Here is a 17,584-nt window from a genome sequence, read left to right as displayed (position 1 = left end):
AAAACTGTTTCAAATACTTACTCTAGGATCACACATTTGAGAACAGTGACCATATATAGCTCGGGCACGATCTATTTCCCCAAGTTTTCGCTCTAAGTCAGCAAATCTTAGACACATTTCTCTGATGAAAAATTGAAAAAGATATGTGATAAAAAATAGAAAATAGCAGCCATATGGTTCAATGTTTTAGATATCAGTAAGATCATTCTTAAAAAAGAGAAAAAGGAAAAGAGAAGATACTTTTTATTTTACACATGTGAATAATTTTTCAGTTACTAACCGTTCAACCATGAAACAGATATTTATTTTTCACAGTAAAATAAACAGAAGAAAGGACAGCAATGTTATCTTGCCTAGAGGTTTGCTTCAATAGATGAAGTAAAATTTGAACACGTAACTACGTGATGATGCACAACACTAGCTTCCCAGGTAATGTACACGGGTAAAAAAAGTGAAAAGGAAATGCAATGAAGACAGAACAGTATAATGCTTCCCTAGGAAGCATTATTTTAGAAGAAACAATTGGGAAAATAGTGCACAGAGGAATTTAAATCAATAGTTTAATCTATGAAAAAATAAGGCATACCGAGATTGATTATCAGCTAATATTTCAATAGCTTTCTCATAGATACTTCGAGTGTGAGTCACACCATAAATTTCAGCTGCTTTCTTGAGGTAAATGTTGAACATCTGTGCAAACATAATATGGAGTAAGATAATATATATATATCTTTTAAAATTTTGAGAGAAACATGACAAAAATTAATCAAGTTCTTGTTAAGTCAAGTTTGTTTGTAATTGTTAGATCACTAGTTAAAGTTGGAATTATTCATTTTAAAAAATCAATAATTATCAGAAGGGAAAATTATGTAATTTTGGTAAGTTAAAAAATTTCAAACCTCATGTTTTTCTTCTTCAAGTACACCTTCAATTGCTCTGTCATACACCTTCATTGCATGGCGAGCAAGGCCATGTTCTTCTTCTAATTTAGAGTAGAGCAAATAAATAGCTGGGAACAAAAAATAAAATGTTTTAAAATAATAACTGAGATTGTAGAAATGACTTTATCTCTGAAGTATAACACAAATAGTTTCATTATAATCTATCATTACACACAAAAAAAAAAAAAAATGCAATTACTAACAAATAAAGATTATTTCTAGTAGAATGTGCCAACAAAATACTTCTGAGAAAGTAGACAATTATTTCTAATAGAACGTGCCAACAAAATATTTCTGAGAAAGTAGAGAATATATATATTTAATTTACAGTGCAGTGTGTTTAATTTCAAAAGATTTGAATCATAACAATAAACTTTCTAATGAAAGAATGACTTTAGCTTAATTTTACTTAGTGAAGTGTTGTTTTCATGAGAACAATTATTTTTATAGCTTAATATCTTCCCTAGTTAACCACTGTGAAGGCGCATGGCTCAGTGGTTAGAGCGTCGAGCTTATGATCGTGAGGTTGTGAGTTCAAATCCCGGATTGGGCTGCGTGTTGTGTTCTTGAGCAAGATACTTTATTTCATGTTGCTCCAGTTCACTCAACTGTAGAAATGAGTTGCGACGCCAGAGGTGCTAAGCTGCATCGGCCTTTGCCTTTCCCTTGGATAACACTGGTGGCGTGGAAAGGGGACGCTGGTATGCATGGGCGACTCCTGGTCTTCCATAAACGACCTTGCCCGGACTTGTGCCTGGGAGGGTAACTTTCTAGGTGCAATCTCATGGTCAGTCGTGACTGAAGAGGGTCTCAGCAGTTAATCACTACACTGTGTGGAATCTACTTTTCACAGGCAGGGAAAACTAGAGTGAGCAGTGTTATATCACAATATGATAGCTGTAAGAATTGAAAGTTTCATAATATGGTTAGTTATTCAAAACCTTGAATTCAGTCATTGATGATGATGATGATCATCATCATTTAATGTTCATTTTCTATGCTGGCACAGGTTGGACAATTTAACAGGAGCTGACTAACTAAGGGCTGTTCAAGCTCTATGTCTGTTTTGACATGGTTTCTACAGTTGGATGCCTTTCCTAACACCAACCACTTTACAAAGTGTACTGGGCGCTGTTTTGCAGCACTGGCACACGTCTATTATATTTGCAAAAAAAAAAAAAAAAAATTAGAGTATGATACAAAACTACAGAAGCCAAAACGGTTTAATAATGTAATAAATGGACTGTCAATTTATGTTTCCTAAAAAGAATTGCAGCAATTTAATAATGTAAAACCATTTAACTGCATAAGGAGATAAAATTTTTTAGTTTTATATCATTTATTATGACAACTATTATAACTACCATGTAATAGTTCGTATTTGTATTTGGTTTGCAAGATTCGTTTGCAACATTTATCATCAAAGAAGACAAAGTTTAAATGTCTTTGAGAGAAATGTTATATGGATGAACATGTGCATTTGTGAAGAAGATAAAAGAGAAATTCAAAACCGCTATCTTATGTATATGAAAAATGACATAGTCAGTATCTAAAAACAAACAAACAAAAAAACACACACACATACACATACAGATGCACACACTTATGTATAAACACACACATATACTCATCTCAGACAGATCTTGGACAAATCTCAATGCTGGAACATAGATTCAGAAGAAATGGAAGTAGAGAGATGTGTCACTGAAGAGATTACAACAATGCGATGAAGTAATTATTTGACGAAAAAAGAAATGACAACACAAACAACAATACTGAACATCTGAATGATTAACCTGTTTGACCAAAGTGTTTAACATATGAGTTTGAAAAACTAGTAAAAGACGGCTGATCAATATATTTGTTTGCAGAGTAACTAACCCATTAACTAACAATAAAGAACTGAACCAGTGTGTATGTTTATTATTACTGGCACAATGCCCCTCCCAAGGTTCAATACTATGTAATAGCAAAACAGTTTCATATTAAATCTTGTATATTGAATAAAATAATCCATGAATACTTGTGAAACCTTTGTTATTCTATTTAAGACATACTTGAAGCAAACAAGATAAGATAGCTGGAGATTAAAATTTTTTTACTATAAAGTACAATGGCAAAAGCTTACCTTTAGCATATTTAGGTGGGCATCCTTCTAGACATTGCTCAAAAAGATCACGAGCCCGCTCAAGTTTTTTACCACCCTGTAGAAAAACAATGTAACAATATACATTTTAATCTAAAAATAATATCATGATATTTAACGGTTTTAAATTTGGGAAGTTCATTCAAGCTGGTGATGTTTTGCTATGGTTGGAATCAGCATCTGTGGTGCATAAATTATTCTAGCAAACAGTTATAATTTGAACAAGCTCTGGACCATCACTTTTTTACTTTACATTGAAAATTGATAGTGAAAAACAAAAATCCATTACATACACACACACACACAATATGGGATATTATCTGGATTCAAATTTTCACATTATGCTTTGCTAACACAATAAGGAAAATATGAGTTATTTTGTTAAAAAGTAGAACAGCAACATGTTATGTGAACCATACAAAATACTATATGAATTATCTTGACAATTCTCCACACAAAAGTCACATCTATCATCGCCTATTCTCTAAGGGTTTGCTTTGCTAATTATTTCTCAAGCAATCAAAAATACATCAAAAGAAAACTGTTTAAGTCTGAATATATTTTTCATATCCAAATAGAATTTATACATCAAATGAATGAATTCTACTTACATATCTTTCAATAAACTTTGTTAAGTATGTATTCCATATATCATAAACGTTAGGCCATTTAAACAATGCAATTCCCTTCTCGTAAGCCTGAAAGTAAAAGCGATAACAATCAACATTTAACTCAATTAAATAAGCCTTAACATCACAATATTCATGCTGAACTCAGAAAAGAACTGCTTTTTAAACTGGCTGGTCTTTCAATACTGTGCTGAACATGCAGTAAAAATAATGGAGGAATAAGATTGCAGGTCTTCTGAAAAATTGAATCTGTGATTTGTTTTAACCAACAAGGATCTTTGAAAACTGCTGTTGAATTAGGCTGCACTTATTACATTAACAATGCATAACAGTACGTCATATTACTTGAACAATATATGCATGCCCGTAGTAAAAGTGTTGTCAAATATATTGTCATCGGTGGGGGAGTTTTTTGTGTCAAAGAAAGAAATGATTATGATGTTTTTGTCATTATACCATAAAGTTCACCTTCTGGTACTTTGATCTTACTTGACTTGAAAAAAGACATTGCCTTAGTGTGCATGTATAATTAGCCAGTCAATAACAGGAATTAAAACATGAAAAAAAAAATTACTTTAAATGCTTCTTCATAGTAGTTGTTCTCTTCAAGAAACATGCCATAATTGATGATAATCTGTGGTGTAGCAATTCTTAAATCAATAATCCTGTCATAAACAGCTTTGCAACTCTGAAATATTACATTAAAAAGAAAACAAATGAAAATGACATTTGACACAAGATTCGTATTTAGAGTTGCAAACGAGGGAATGCTGAAAAGTTCCTGGCTTTGGGTAAAAGAAAATACAGGAGGACCAGTTAATCATGATTTTATTCAACATATTCCCCTCTCAGATTCACACTTATTGCAGCAGTCCTTCAGTTTTTCAAAGCCCTGTAAAGAACCTAAAAGGTGAGTTGCCAACCAGGCTTTTCAAGATACCCTCAAAGCCAGGAACTTTTCAGGACACCTTATAAAATATGAGTGAGGTTTATGTAGTATATTAAAAAGTATGTATACTATTGATTTTAAATGCAATAAATTGTTATAAAATATTTTCAAAAAGGCAGGAGAATGAATTAAACTATATTAATCTTGAGTTTTGTGAGAGTAGAGAATTTTATCCTTGGTACAAGCAATTACCAAACAAATGATTCCATATTAAATGAGCTATCAAAATCATTTGGAAATTCTCAGAAGTTCAATTACAAGGCAGATTCTAGATGATAGCTAATGTAGAAGAGGAATGAAATGGAGAAGAGAACAAATAATGAAAAATGAAAATAGTCAGTTACATAAGTTTTCAGAGCCACAATGACACAAAAAATTTGAAAACTGAGAAATAATAATTGTTTCTTATTTCTTTACTGCCCACAAGGGGCTACAAACAGAGGGGACAAACAGATTAAGTCGATTATATCGACCCCAGTGTGTAACTGGTACTTATTTAATCGATCCCGAAAGGATGAAAGGCGAAGTCGACCTCAGCGGAATTTGAACTCAGAACGTAGTGGCAGATGAAATACCGCTAAGCATTTCGCCCGGCGTGCTAACGTTTCTGCCAGCTCGCCGCCTTAAATAATAATTGTTTCTAACATAGGCACAAGGCCTGAAATCTTTTAAAGGGAAGGAGGTTATTCAATTAAATAAACCCAAGTACTTGACTGATACTTCCCTGAAAGGCAAAGTTGACCTCTGTAGGATCTGAACTCTGAATGGAAAGAGTAGGAAGAAATATCACGAGGCATTTAGTGTGATGTCTAAGGATTCTACCAATCCATCATCTTAAAAAGAAGTAAGAATGGTTTCAAATTTTGGCACAAAGCCAACCCTGAAAGGATGAATGGCAAAGATGACCTCAGTGGAATTTGAGTTTTGAATTTTAAGCTGGAGGGATTGCTGCAAAGCATTTGGCCTAACATGCTAATGATTCTGTCAGCTTGCCAACTTCTAAAGAGAAGTAATAATTAATATTAACATACCTTAAATGTACCAAATGACTCTTCCAAATCTGCATAAAATGACCACACTTTTAGCGATTTGTGTACACGATCTTGGACTGTTTCAGTCTATAAAATAGGTATGAATAACATTAGAAATTAAAAATTTAACAATAAGTAATAAATGCTCTAAGTCAACTTACCATTTGGATATTTCTTAAAATAATGGTACTTTTTAACAACCATTTCCTTCCATTTATGCACATAACAAACAAATATTAGAAATGCTTATATATAAATATATTTACACAATAGGCTTCTTTCAGCTTCTATCTACCATATTCACTCACAAGGTTTTGGTTGGCTTAGGGTTAATGTAGTGGGACTGAACCCCAAACCACATGGTTGGGAAGCAAGCTTCTTAACCTTGCACCTCATTTATAAAGCAATATTTATTATAGAATGTACATAGTTTCATTAATTACTCAATACTATCTACATCTCTTTTCTCAAGTATGTTCATAATAATATTAATTACACAATGCATATTTCTGTGCTAAAATCAAGTTACTTTTTTATTGCTGTTGCTTTGATGCAGGTCAGCTCTGACCTATAAAGAAAGACATTTCAACCATGACCATTGTTTTTTTCCTTAAAGCAATAGTATTTTATCTAGTATATTCTCTCTTTAGTTTTAGACAACAGGGTGTGACATGTGGGATATTTAGCTGCTATTCCTAGCAAGTTCTGTAACCACAAAGAAGTTGTAGCTTGTCCATGTCAACCCGAAACATGCTGGCCAATGATCAAAGACAGTCCATCTAATGGGAAACATGTCTTTCTTTTCAGACCACATTATCCAATATATCCTTTTTTTTTACAGATATTTAGTTGTGGTCTGATGGAGGTAAGACTGATATTTCTAGTAAGATAAATGACCAAAAGTAGGATCCCTTACAGGCTTGTAGAGAATTAGTGATTTAGTTTCATGAAGTCTGCTAGAATCTCATTTGAAAGAAAGATTTCTTTTTCAGTAGTTTCAAATGTAGTTTCTTTGAGTGTGATGTTCTCAAGCCATCTTTAACAAATTCAATAACCAATGCTGTTTACTTACCTCATCATGATAAGAAATTTTCCGTGAAGGTGGTGTAGTTACTCTTTGCATTAATTTTAGAGTATTGTCATAATTTCTAGAAATGAAATAGAAGACAATATTAAAAAATAGTGATCATGTGAATTATGATGATGATAATAAGATGGAGGTAATTTAAACAAGATTTACTCACTCGTTACGAATTTCCATTTCAGCCCATTCACACCAAACTGAGGCAATATCTACAACGTGTTTGAATGGTACTTTGATAGCTTTCTCGAAGATTATTCTAGCCTAGAATAACACAATGTCAGAATAATTTACAGCAATGAGATAATAAACAGTATTCACTAAATCATGCTAATAGTATCATCATCATTGTTTTTAACATCCAATTTTCCATGCTTGCAATGGGTCAGAAGGAATTCATTGAAGCTAATCATCAAACAATGAACAACCTGGATATAGTTATGCAATGAATTGGAAACAAATGGTAGTGTTTGAATCAGTCTGCAATGACAGTACAATGAATCATGACACAAAGAAGCCTGAATGTACTTTTGTAGTTGATTGCAAGCAAACGACACTGCCTAGAGAGGCTGTTCATTGTCTACAGTCAGTAAACACAAGTAAAGATGAAGGGAATATAAACTCACTCGCACACACACACAGAGGCAAATCGAAAATAAAAATGAAAGCAGAACAACAAAAGCCAATATGACGTACATAGTCAATGTATTAGGTTGACTCTCAATTTAAGATGGAAAAAAGAAGGGGTGTGTAACATTCTGAGAATGGCTCTTCGAGAAAGAGGAAAGGTCTGGAGAGAAGAAAAAAAATAGTGCAAGAAAAGCATGTTACATGCACACACACACAATAGGTGTCTTTAATTTCCAAATTTTATCCACAACTATAGTATAGAACATTAACTGACATTGTTCATGGAGTTGAACCCTACCTACAATTACATGGTTCAAAGCAAATTTCTTAACCACATAGCCATGTTGGTGTCTATAAACATTAATATTAAATATTCTATTGTCTTCAATATTTCACCTAACCTTGTAACTGCAAATGAATGATAAATTAGAATCTCAGACTGATAAAATTGATGAAACTGATGTTAGCTTTGATTTCTTTAGCAAAAAGGCATTCCAGAAAATTGACCAACCTGTTTTCTCATTTATTAGGGACTACAATGTGTGTAATTTGAGGGCAATTTGGTTGCAACTTCTAACAAGTTGTGAACCACATATTGTTTGCTCCACCATCTTGGGAACAGTTCAGTGTATAAATTTGATGGAGGTGATACACAACTTACTACGTCAGAAGAGCAAGAACTAATGTAACAACAGAAGAGACGACAGTGGATGAGGCAAATTGGTGGGGTAGTAGTTGTGTGTTAGACTGTAAATCTTTACCAAATCATTTGGATGGTCTCCTTTAATGAGGGTAGCCAAAGAAATTTTCACACTCAGTAGCTGTATGTGCAAGGAGGTGAGATAAGACAAGAAATATTTGGAAGGAGGAATTCAGAGAACATTTTTACATTTTGCATGCAGTGTTGAAGCAAATTAGGCAGCAAACATAACGACATTATTGGCATTTCTAGAGCCAACTTGGTGAGGGAGGAACCGATAAGAGAATTCTAAAGAGTTAGTAGAGATGCTCTTGGCATTGAACCAGACAACAATCAGGGAGGCTACAGAAACTGAAGATTGTACGTGTGTTACAGTAGTGGATGAATACGTTTCAATTGAGGCTAGAATATGGTTTGCTTCAGTTGTAGACAATGATCTTTAGCTGCACAAGAGTGCAGTTAAAAATAAACCATTTACATAATAATAGGCAGAAAATTCACTTAAGATTCCACTACAGTTAAGAATGTTTACGAGAATGTTATACATTATCAATACATTGTATTTGTTACTATTAGGCTGTGAGGAAGATAGAGGGATGCAGAAGAGTTTGGGGGAGATGAGCAGCAATAATAAAAAGATTATAGTTGTTGGCGTGGTGGGAAGAGGCAGGCATAGCACTGCCTAGATGGGGAGTCACTGTAATGGGTGGAGAACCTAAAGTATAGCATTTCCAGAGCTCGGTTTGCTGAGGAGAGAGAGTCTTTTTGAGAACCTCAAATCATGTTTTATCTACCCTTCAACCCTACTCATTTCGGCAGTTTACCTCCTCACCCTTCATTCACCTTCTCATACAATCTTGCAAACCACCTACTGACCCACATATACTCAGCTTGAGCCCTGTGGGACCACCTGGTCAACTTATCACCATTATCTATGTTTTGCAGCTCCTACTGATCATTCTCTCTTTCTCTGCCCACTCATTACTCCCAGTAGGTGTGAGTATCAATGCAGATCCTTCTGAGGTACCTACTCTGTCCCATTCTCTCATAGCATGAAGCTGACCCTACCACCTCCCTTAGGGCTCAAAGTCCTGCAAGCTGCATGGTGACCTCATTAGTGCAGATGGCACAAAAGAAGCACCCAGTCCATGCTGAAAAGTGGTTGGTGTTAGGTAGGGCATCCAGCCATAAAAACCATGCCAAAGCAGACATTGGTATTCAATGAAGTCCTCAGACACATCAGATCCTGTCAAACTGTCTAACCCATGCCAGCTTGGAATATGGATGTTAAATGATAATGGTGATGATGATGATGATGATGATGATTTTAGTCAGATGAAATATTTTTAAAATTCAATTCTCACCATGGTCAATTTTATTTATTTGAAACAAAACAGGTGCAAGCAATAAACCTCATTCGAAATTAAGCAATATACTTCTTTCTCTTATAACAAAAAAGTTAAAAGTTTTGACTTTGAAAAAACTTAATATTCTTTAATAAAGACACGAGAAAGAGATACTTACATCATCAATTTGCTGAGCATTTTCATAAAATTTAGCAAATTCCACCCAAAGAGTGTATAATTTTCCAGTGGCTAGTTTTGGGTCCACAGTTTGGACAGCTTCTGTATAAGTATTGATAACCTGCCAATAAAAGATAATCATATGAGAATTTAAGAAATACTCAAGAAGAAAAATATATATTTCTTGCTACTTTTTTTTCTCATTATACTTAGTGTCAATTTATTAAAATAAAATTGAAATTGTGTAAATGGAAACAGTGTGGTAGACTTATTCAGTGTGTGTATGTGAAAGCATATATGTGTGTATGGATAGGGGCTGGTGACCTTGACGTGTGCATGTGGATGATGGTGTGGGTGCTGGGAAGTGGTCAGTGCTAGTGTGTGCGGGGTGGTATGATGTGGTGCGGTATGGTGGTGTGGTGGTGTGCAGTGTGGTGTGGGGAGGCGAGGGTGGGGTGTGGGTTGGGGGTGAGGGTAGGAGTGGGGCATATAGGAATAGGGTGGGATGTATAGGGATGGTAAGGTTGGAATGTGTAGGAGTAGGGTAACGATGGAGGGGTGACGATGAAGGGAGAGGGTGGAAGGGGGTGACAGTGAAGGGAGAGAGTGGAAGGGAGGTGGGTAGGAGTCAAAAGAAAGTAGGTGTCAGAGCAAGAGAGGAGAGGAGAGGTGGATGGGAGTGAAAGGAGGAAGTAGGTGTGAGAGGAAGAGAGGAGAGAGTTGAGCCCATGTGACGCAAAGGAGCGAAGAGAGAAGATTAATTCCTGTTCATGGTGAAGATGGGAGTCTGGATGGACCCTGTGCGAGGACAATATGAACACAGACAGGTGTTGTAAAGAATGACCGGTAGAGCGGAAATGGCATGAGATCGAGGTATCATTGCTGAGTCTGATGTCTCAGAGGTGTTCCGTGAACCAGTCAGCCAATCGGCGCCCCGTTTAACCAATGTAGAGAGAAGGACAGAGAGAGCAGGAGATGCAGTAGATGACGTTGCTAGAAGTGCAGGTGAAGGAGTAAGTGATATGAAAAGGTTGATGATGGGTGCCTGTGAGGATGGTGGTGTTGGAGAGGTAAGGGCAAGTGCGACAGCGTGGGTGGGAGGAGGGGAACGAGCTGGGTTGGGAGGTTGGGTTAGGGAAGATGTGCAAAGTGGAGGGGACGGACTGGAGTTGCCAGAAGTCTCGGAGAATGGTGCATTGGAGAGATAGGGTGGAGAGGTGGTAGGTGAGGGGAAACGGGAGACAGGTGATGGCGGATGCAGGGGGAGAGAGCAGATGCATGGTCCACGGAATGTGCTCTGACAAGGGCAGTGTGGTAAGGGGATATCCACGTATATATATATATATATATATCTATATATCTATTACAATTTTACTGTTACTTGTTTCAGTCATTTGAGTGTGGCTATGATGGAGTACCAACTTTTAGTTGAAGAAATCAACCCCCGGGCTTATTCTTTGTATATAATATGAATATTGAAAGGATAATATTGAATACATAAATTTCAAAAAAAAAAAAAAAAAAATACCTCTCGAGGTTTTCCTTCAAATAGTTTTACTCTTTTGTGCCATTCATGGACATTATGTGGATTCTGACGTAGTAACACACTAAAAATATAAAGTATTTAATAAGACTCAATAGATATATGATCACTTTTTCTTCTCTTTATCAAACATTATAAATTTATGATATTAAAAGCATTTTAATTGGCATTATTATCTCTATTTCCAAATATTTGATATTTTTGCTTGATTTTAGGCTTATCAGATTTTAATATCCTTAAAATATACATTCTATAATCAACGAATAAAATTAATATCTTTATTTTTTTAGCAATGGCAGGTATCTAACTTTCAGTTTATTTTTTTTATGTAATATATTTATTTCTGCTAGGTGAGTTATGTAATCTGTCACTAAATTCTATTATCGATAAATGACAACTACTAGATTTGCTTGATTTAAAAGGTCGCAAATCCAAATTTCATTACAATGAACCATGAGAAAATTGTCTACCTATAACTGGAAAACATTACTATTAAACAGGCACTAAGCAAACATTTGGAAGAGTGCATTCATCTGATCCATTTTACCAAAGCAGTTCAGAGAATTTTGATATTAAGTTTGCAGAGATGTTAAAGCATATTTTTTATTTATAATACCATAGTAGTTTTTGTATTATAGTGGGTATGTAAAAGCACCCACTACACTCTCGGAGTGGTTGGCGTTAGGAAGGGCATCCAGCTGTAGAAACTCTGCCAAATCAGATTGGAGCCTGGTGTAACCACCTGGTTCACCAGTCCTCAGTCAAATCGTCCAACCCATGCTAGCATGGAAAGCGGACGTTAAATGATGATGATGATGATGTATAATATAAATAGACATTTTCTAATTCAAAAGGAACATATTTTTTCCTAATGCTTCCATTATGATGTTAATTTAAGTTCAAAACATGTAATTAAGCTGCTGTATTTTATAGTGTTGTAAAGGAGTAAAAAGAGAAATAAAGATGGTTATGATCATTACCTGTTCAAGAGACGAGGACGCCTATCCATCAAATGTTCCAGCCTTGCTAATCGTAATTCAACATCAAGATCATCTGATAATTAGATAAAAGGAGAGAATGCTAGACTGATACATAAATTGTCAGAATATTTTGAAGAGATCATCTAAACCCTTTTTATACCTTGTTGCCTGAGACCATTCCTGGTTCTATGACACAAACTTATTGTTTTAAAGCAACCTAAGTAATAATCTTCCATCAAAATTCTATGCCAATTTATGTTCCAGACACCAGCTTAATAATGCCAAGGTTATTTTACTAAATTCTTCATCATTTTAAAGATTAATTGAAACAAAGGCAGTATATATGTATATCAATAGAAATATGCTCACAAAAATGTTAAATATCACAGAGCTAAAATCATAATCTCTCCATTAAAATAGAACAATATGCAGAATTATGTTAACTTATTGAAAATTGTTGAATATTTCTTTTAAGCATATATGTTTTGCATTTCAACATAAAGATTGGAAATCCAAAAGTGAATCACAGATATTTGGAACCCTATATAATTGATATATTGAGTCACTGACAGAGTATGATTCTTAATTGGAGCTTCCACACTACCAGCATTTAGTGCGCTCAAGTTAACATTTGAAACATAGGTGACTTTTTCTAAAATGCATTAATGATTCTATTTTGAAATGTTCCCATTTAGATACAGAAAATTAATCTCTGATAACAAACAAATTTAGAAGCTTTTCAAAAAATATTTTAAAAAAGGCATGTTTTAAAGAAGACATGTTCATTTCAGATATCCCACTTAGTTTTGTAAGCAAAGATGAGAAAAGCTGGGTGCTGTTACTACAGTAAATGCCAATAAAGCAGTGGAAATACATGTTTCTGTTGAGAACAAAAGTATTTTCACAACTCTAATTTCTTACTAAGAGAGCTAAGAAACTTTCATGTTGGATTTGTATTCTCACAGTTATTATAGTAATTTCTTTAACAGTTGGTTATCAACACTGTATAGACTGTTTATAAAGTTTAGATCAGTAGTTCTCAAACTGGGGTCCATAAAGGTAGTACTGGGAGTCTGTGAACTAAATTCAAAATTTCATATATATATATACACAAGGACAAGCATATTAAAAGGGGCCCGTGGGAAAACTCATTTAAATTAAAGGGTTGGGAACCACTGGTTTAGATAATAAATCTCTAAATACAAAACTCCTCCACAAAAAAAGCATTATAATATTCACAAGCCTTAAAAATATTGGTTTCAAATTTTGACACAAAACCACCAGTTTCAGGGGAAGGAGTAAGTCAATTACATCAACCCCAGTGTTCAACTGGTATTTATTTTATTGACCCCAAAAGGATGAAAGACAAAGTCAACCCTGGCAGCATTTGAACTCAGAATATAAAGACAGATGAAATGCTTCTAAGCATTTTGCCTGGCGTACTAATGATTCTGCCAGCTTGCTACCTTATACAAGTCCTAAAAATATTAAGAGGAATAACAGTTCAGTTGATAAATGAGTTGTTGAATAAATAAATAAACACAATGTTACCTTCTTGAGATGTTCCTGAATCAGACATGGCTTCCATTTTTGCACTAACCATATTTTTCTCAAACTGAGCATATGCATCAAATACCTGGGTAAAATCCCTGACTGTTACGACTGTCTGAATAGCTTCTTCATAGATATCACGAGCCTGATATAAAGAATTTATTTTTAAGTAAATAACATAAAAAGATCTTCCACTTGTAAATGTTAGAAGAGAAATTTAAAATGCAGCATTATAGAAATGTCAGATTAAAATATAACAGAACAAAAAAATGATAAGCTAATTACGACAATTATATATTGGCGAGCTGCACTGGGTTCTAGTCTGATTTGGCATGGTTTCTATGGCTGAATGCCTTCAAATGCCAACCACTCCAAGAGTGTAACGGGTGCTTTTTACATGACACCGAAAATCATAGTCATGGCTGTTACTGGTGTCATGTAAATGGCACACTGGTGACATGTAAAAAGCACCCATTACACTATTGGAGTGGTTGGTATCAGGAAGGGCCCTGGCACAACTCTCCTATTTACCAGTTCCTGTAAAACTGTCTAACCCATACCAGCATGGAAAGCGGACGTTAAACAATGATGATAATGATATATTTTACTTTAAAACTAAATAAACAAATAAGTAGAAATACAATATTTCAAAGTATTTTTCATGAAAAGAACAGGTTGGTGAATATTTCCTAGCTAACTAAACATCCATAACTATCATAGTTTTTTTAATTTTAACTATCTAAGCTCTACTATCTGCTTTTGGCATGGTCTCTACTACTGGATGACCTTTGTAACACCAACCACTTTACAAGGTATACTGGATTCTTTTTACATGGCACTAGCAGCAGTGAGGTTACCAGATAACTTGGAGACAGGACAAGACTCCTTAAATGAGTTGGGTGTATTGAGAGAGGTGCTTCGTGCTAGGTGAGGAGAGGTTAGAGTATGAATACAGGGACAGAAACAGGAGTTTTGCAGCAGAGAAGAAACATCGGAGAGAGGGGGGGAGGGAGGGAGGGAGAGAGGGAGAGAGAGAGAGAGAGAGAGAGAGAGATGATGGAAGATGTGATGGGGATAGTACACTCAAGTAACTAGCAACTGTATGTAAGCGAAGTGGAATAAAAGGTTGGATAGAGTGAGTGAGTGGGTGAGTTTGAGATTGTGAAAAGAAAGCAGGAGATGGAGAGGTGGGAAAGAGAATGTAGCAAGTGGATACAGGGAGAGGGAGGTGGTGTTAGGAGGATATGTTGAGGATGAGATTCAACAAGGACATGAGTGTGTGAGGGAAAGTGTGAGATAGAAGGGAGGGAATTACAGCAAGAGGAGAACACAAGTGGAAGGAGGGGGAGGTGTTAGGATGATGGGTTGAGGGGGAGTGGTCTGACAGGGACATGGACATAAAAGATGTGCCTTTATGGCCTCAATTTTACTTGGCTGGATGAGTCTTCTCAAGCACAGCAAATTGCCAATCAACTTGGTCCTTTGTCATCTCCTCTGTGAAGTTTAACAACTGAAAAGCATTTTTCACCACTTCATGCCACATGATCTTAGGTCCTCTTTCACAGGTTCCCTACACATTTAGAGTTTGGCACTTCGTTATGCAGCTGCCTTCATCCATATGCATCATATGACCATACCAGCACAGTCTTCTCTCCCACACATTACATCTGATACCTCTTATAAACAATTTTTATCTCAACACATTAACACTTTGTAGTACATGCACACTGACATTGCACATCCAGCAGAGCATGCTGGCTTCATATGTATCAAACCTTTGCATGAACTGCATCCACAGCTCACATTTTGCCTCTATGTAGCATAGATTCATACAATCTGTCTTTCAGTTTGAGAAAATAGCTCTCTCAACTTTGCCCAGCTGTATGCTATTAGAGCATTTTCCTCCACTGCTAATTTGGTTGTCTATGTAACAGAAATTATCTACTACTTCTAAGGATCCCCTTTGACATTTAAAGAAAAAACAATATCTGTTATTAAAGAAAAGAAATTGTTGATAGGAGTTAAAATATATTTCTGCTTACTCTTTCAAAATGTCCACCTCGAATGTAATAATCAGCCATTGAATTCCAAAGGACTCCAATTTGATCAGAATACAATTTGAGACCTTGTCGAATAATTGGTTCAATTTTTAGAGAAGTTACTTTGTCAGGATGTTTTGCAATTAGGTCACACAACTCATTCCATAACTGAAATACAAAGGTAATTGAATAATAAAGCATACATAAACCTTTACATACCAAACAAAAGACAAATAGTTTTTTTTTCAGTTATTTTTAGCAACAGAAGAAAAAGACAGCTGAAGGAAAGCTATTTCATTTATTCTATAATTATAAGAAAACAAAAAAATGATGAGATTTCAAATGAAAATACATCTTGCACAATTTAAATAAAAATTATATATTTTTGTTATATTACAATTGCTTTTTTTACATTACATGTTTTCCTTAACCTCTTAATAATCTTATGCAGATTTTAGTTTCATCTTAGTTCTGTTTGTTATTTTAGTCAATCAAAGAGTAGTAGTCTGTGAGCCATTTTCTGGCTACATAAAGAAAACATGCAATTTCTTTTTCTCTGCCATCACTGGCAGCTATGGGTAAGCTGTTTCGTTTCTCCCTCTCTCATTTAGCCAGCTGTTAATGTTTTGTCATGGCCTCGACAGAATAACTTTTACTAGTTTAAAAGCATACATTATTTACACCTGTCTTTACTCCTGTCAATTATCTCTCTAACATTTTCTACATACAATAGACAACTGTTGTTGTAAATCATGAAAATATATATGTATGTTTAAAAACACTTTGCAATGACAGGTGTATACATTAAGATCTGTTATATTCTTGTCTGAACTCTGTCCTACTTTAATCTGTACTCACAAATCACATGCTGTGTAACTGGTAGAATTATTATATTTTTATTGGTAGAACTATTCTATTAACTATGTCAACTAAAAGAGGATTACATGAGATTTATAATCTGTTGGTAATGTAGGAAAAAATATATAAATTCATTACTGTTCTTATACCAATGAACATTTAATTTAATTTTCAAAATCTCTTAATAATAAGATACTATATTGACTAATGATATTCTTTAGTTAATGAAATACTGACTGCATGCTGGTTAATCTAATTCTCTTCATAGCCTCAGATATACACTCATCCTATTTTTCTATATACAAGTACTGCATTGGTTCTATTAATGTTAGAAGATGTATATAAGGTTGCTATATTGCAAGCCCTTCAAAATCAGGAAGCTGAATGCCAAACTGATAACAGCATAGTGATGAACAGCTATCTTTCACACACACCATAAACTATTTGATATGATTTAAATGCTTGAAGTCCATCAGTGGAATAACTTACTTGATGTTTAGATTTTCCTTTTTTTGAGACAAACTGTTCATCATTTATAATAGTTGCTAGACGTTGTGCCGCTTCATCAAGCCAATCAATAGATATTAGGTAATCAATATATTGTTCAGTATCTTCTTTCTTAAGCTATAAAAAAATGCATAAAATAACCAGTAATATTAGAATCAGTGAAGATTATTTACATGATTATATTGCAATGAAATAAGTATAAGATGAGAGAGAGAGAGAGAGAGATGATTATACATACAATTAAATGAAAACTTTTCAAAAGAATTATTACAATCATTTTGGTAAAAGAAGATTGATGTAAACATTTTTTCAATATCATTTTCTGTATATTTCTGGTAAAGAATCTAAACTAAAACTGTATATGGTAAAAGATGTTGCATTTTGATAAAGCTACAATGAAGGATCCTACAATAGTTTGGACAATGAGCAACTGAACTGCCTACTTGTTAAATTAAAAGTATGATAAATGAAGAATA

The 17,584-nt window shown here is 34.6% G+C and overlaps 1 protein-coding gene across 1 annotated transcript in view; it reads right to left on the bottom strand.

Moving 5' to 3' along the window:
• The window catches only part of LOC106870639 (pre-mRNA-splicing factor SYF1), a 32,847-nt gene that overhangs the window by 8,291 nt on the left and 6,972 nt on the right, over window positions 1-17,584 (bottom strand). Inside the window, exons 5-19 of the mRNA XM_014916783.3 lie at window positions 17,091-17,225; window positions 15,747-15,911; window positions 13,705-13,849; window positions 12,154-12,226; window positions 11,159-11,237; window positions 9,632-9,751; window positions 6,941-7,041; window positions 6,769-6,844; window positions 5,697-5,783; window positions 4,291-4,404; window positions 3,699-3,785; window positions 3,070-3,145; window positions 900-1,009; window positions 587-690; window positions 22-121 (exon numbers count right to left, since the gene is read on the bottom strand). Coding sequence (XP_014772269.1) covers window positions 22-121; window positions 587-690; window positions 900-1,009; window positions 3,070-3,145; window positions 3,699-3,785; window positions 4,291-4,404; window positions 5,697-5,783; window positions 6,769-6,844; window positions 6,941-7,041; window positions 9,632-9,751; window positions 11,159-11,237; window positions 12,154-12,226; window positions 13,705-13,849; window positions 15,747-15,911; window positions 17,091-17,225 — 1,572 coding nt within the window. The remainder of the gene's footprint in view (window positions 1-21; window positions 122-586; window positions 691-899; window positions 1,010-3,069; window positions 3,146-3,698; window positions 3,786-4,290; window positions 4,405-5,696; window positions 5,784-6,768; window positions 6,845-6,940; window positions 7,042-9,631; window positions 9,752-11,158; window positions 11,238-12,153; window positions 12,227-13,704; window positions 13,850-15,746; window positions 15,912-17,090; window positions 17,226-17,584) is intronic.

Source organism: Octopus bimaculoides, chromosome 1, assembly GCF_046866305.1.
Source record: "Octopus bimaculoides isolate indiv1 chromosome 1, ASM4686630v1, whole genome shotgun sequence".
Lineage (NCBI taxonomy): Eukaryota > Metazoa > Mollusca > Cephalopoda > Octopoda > Octopodidae > Octopus > Octopus bimaculoides.
Note: the sequence above shows the minus strand (reverse complement) of the source record. Positions and strands in the feature narration are given on the sequence as shown.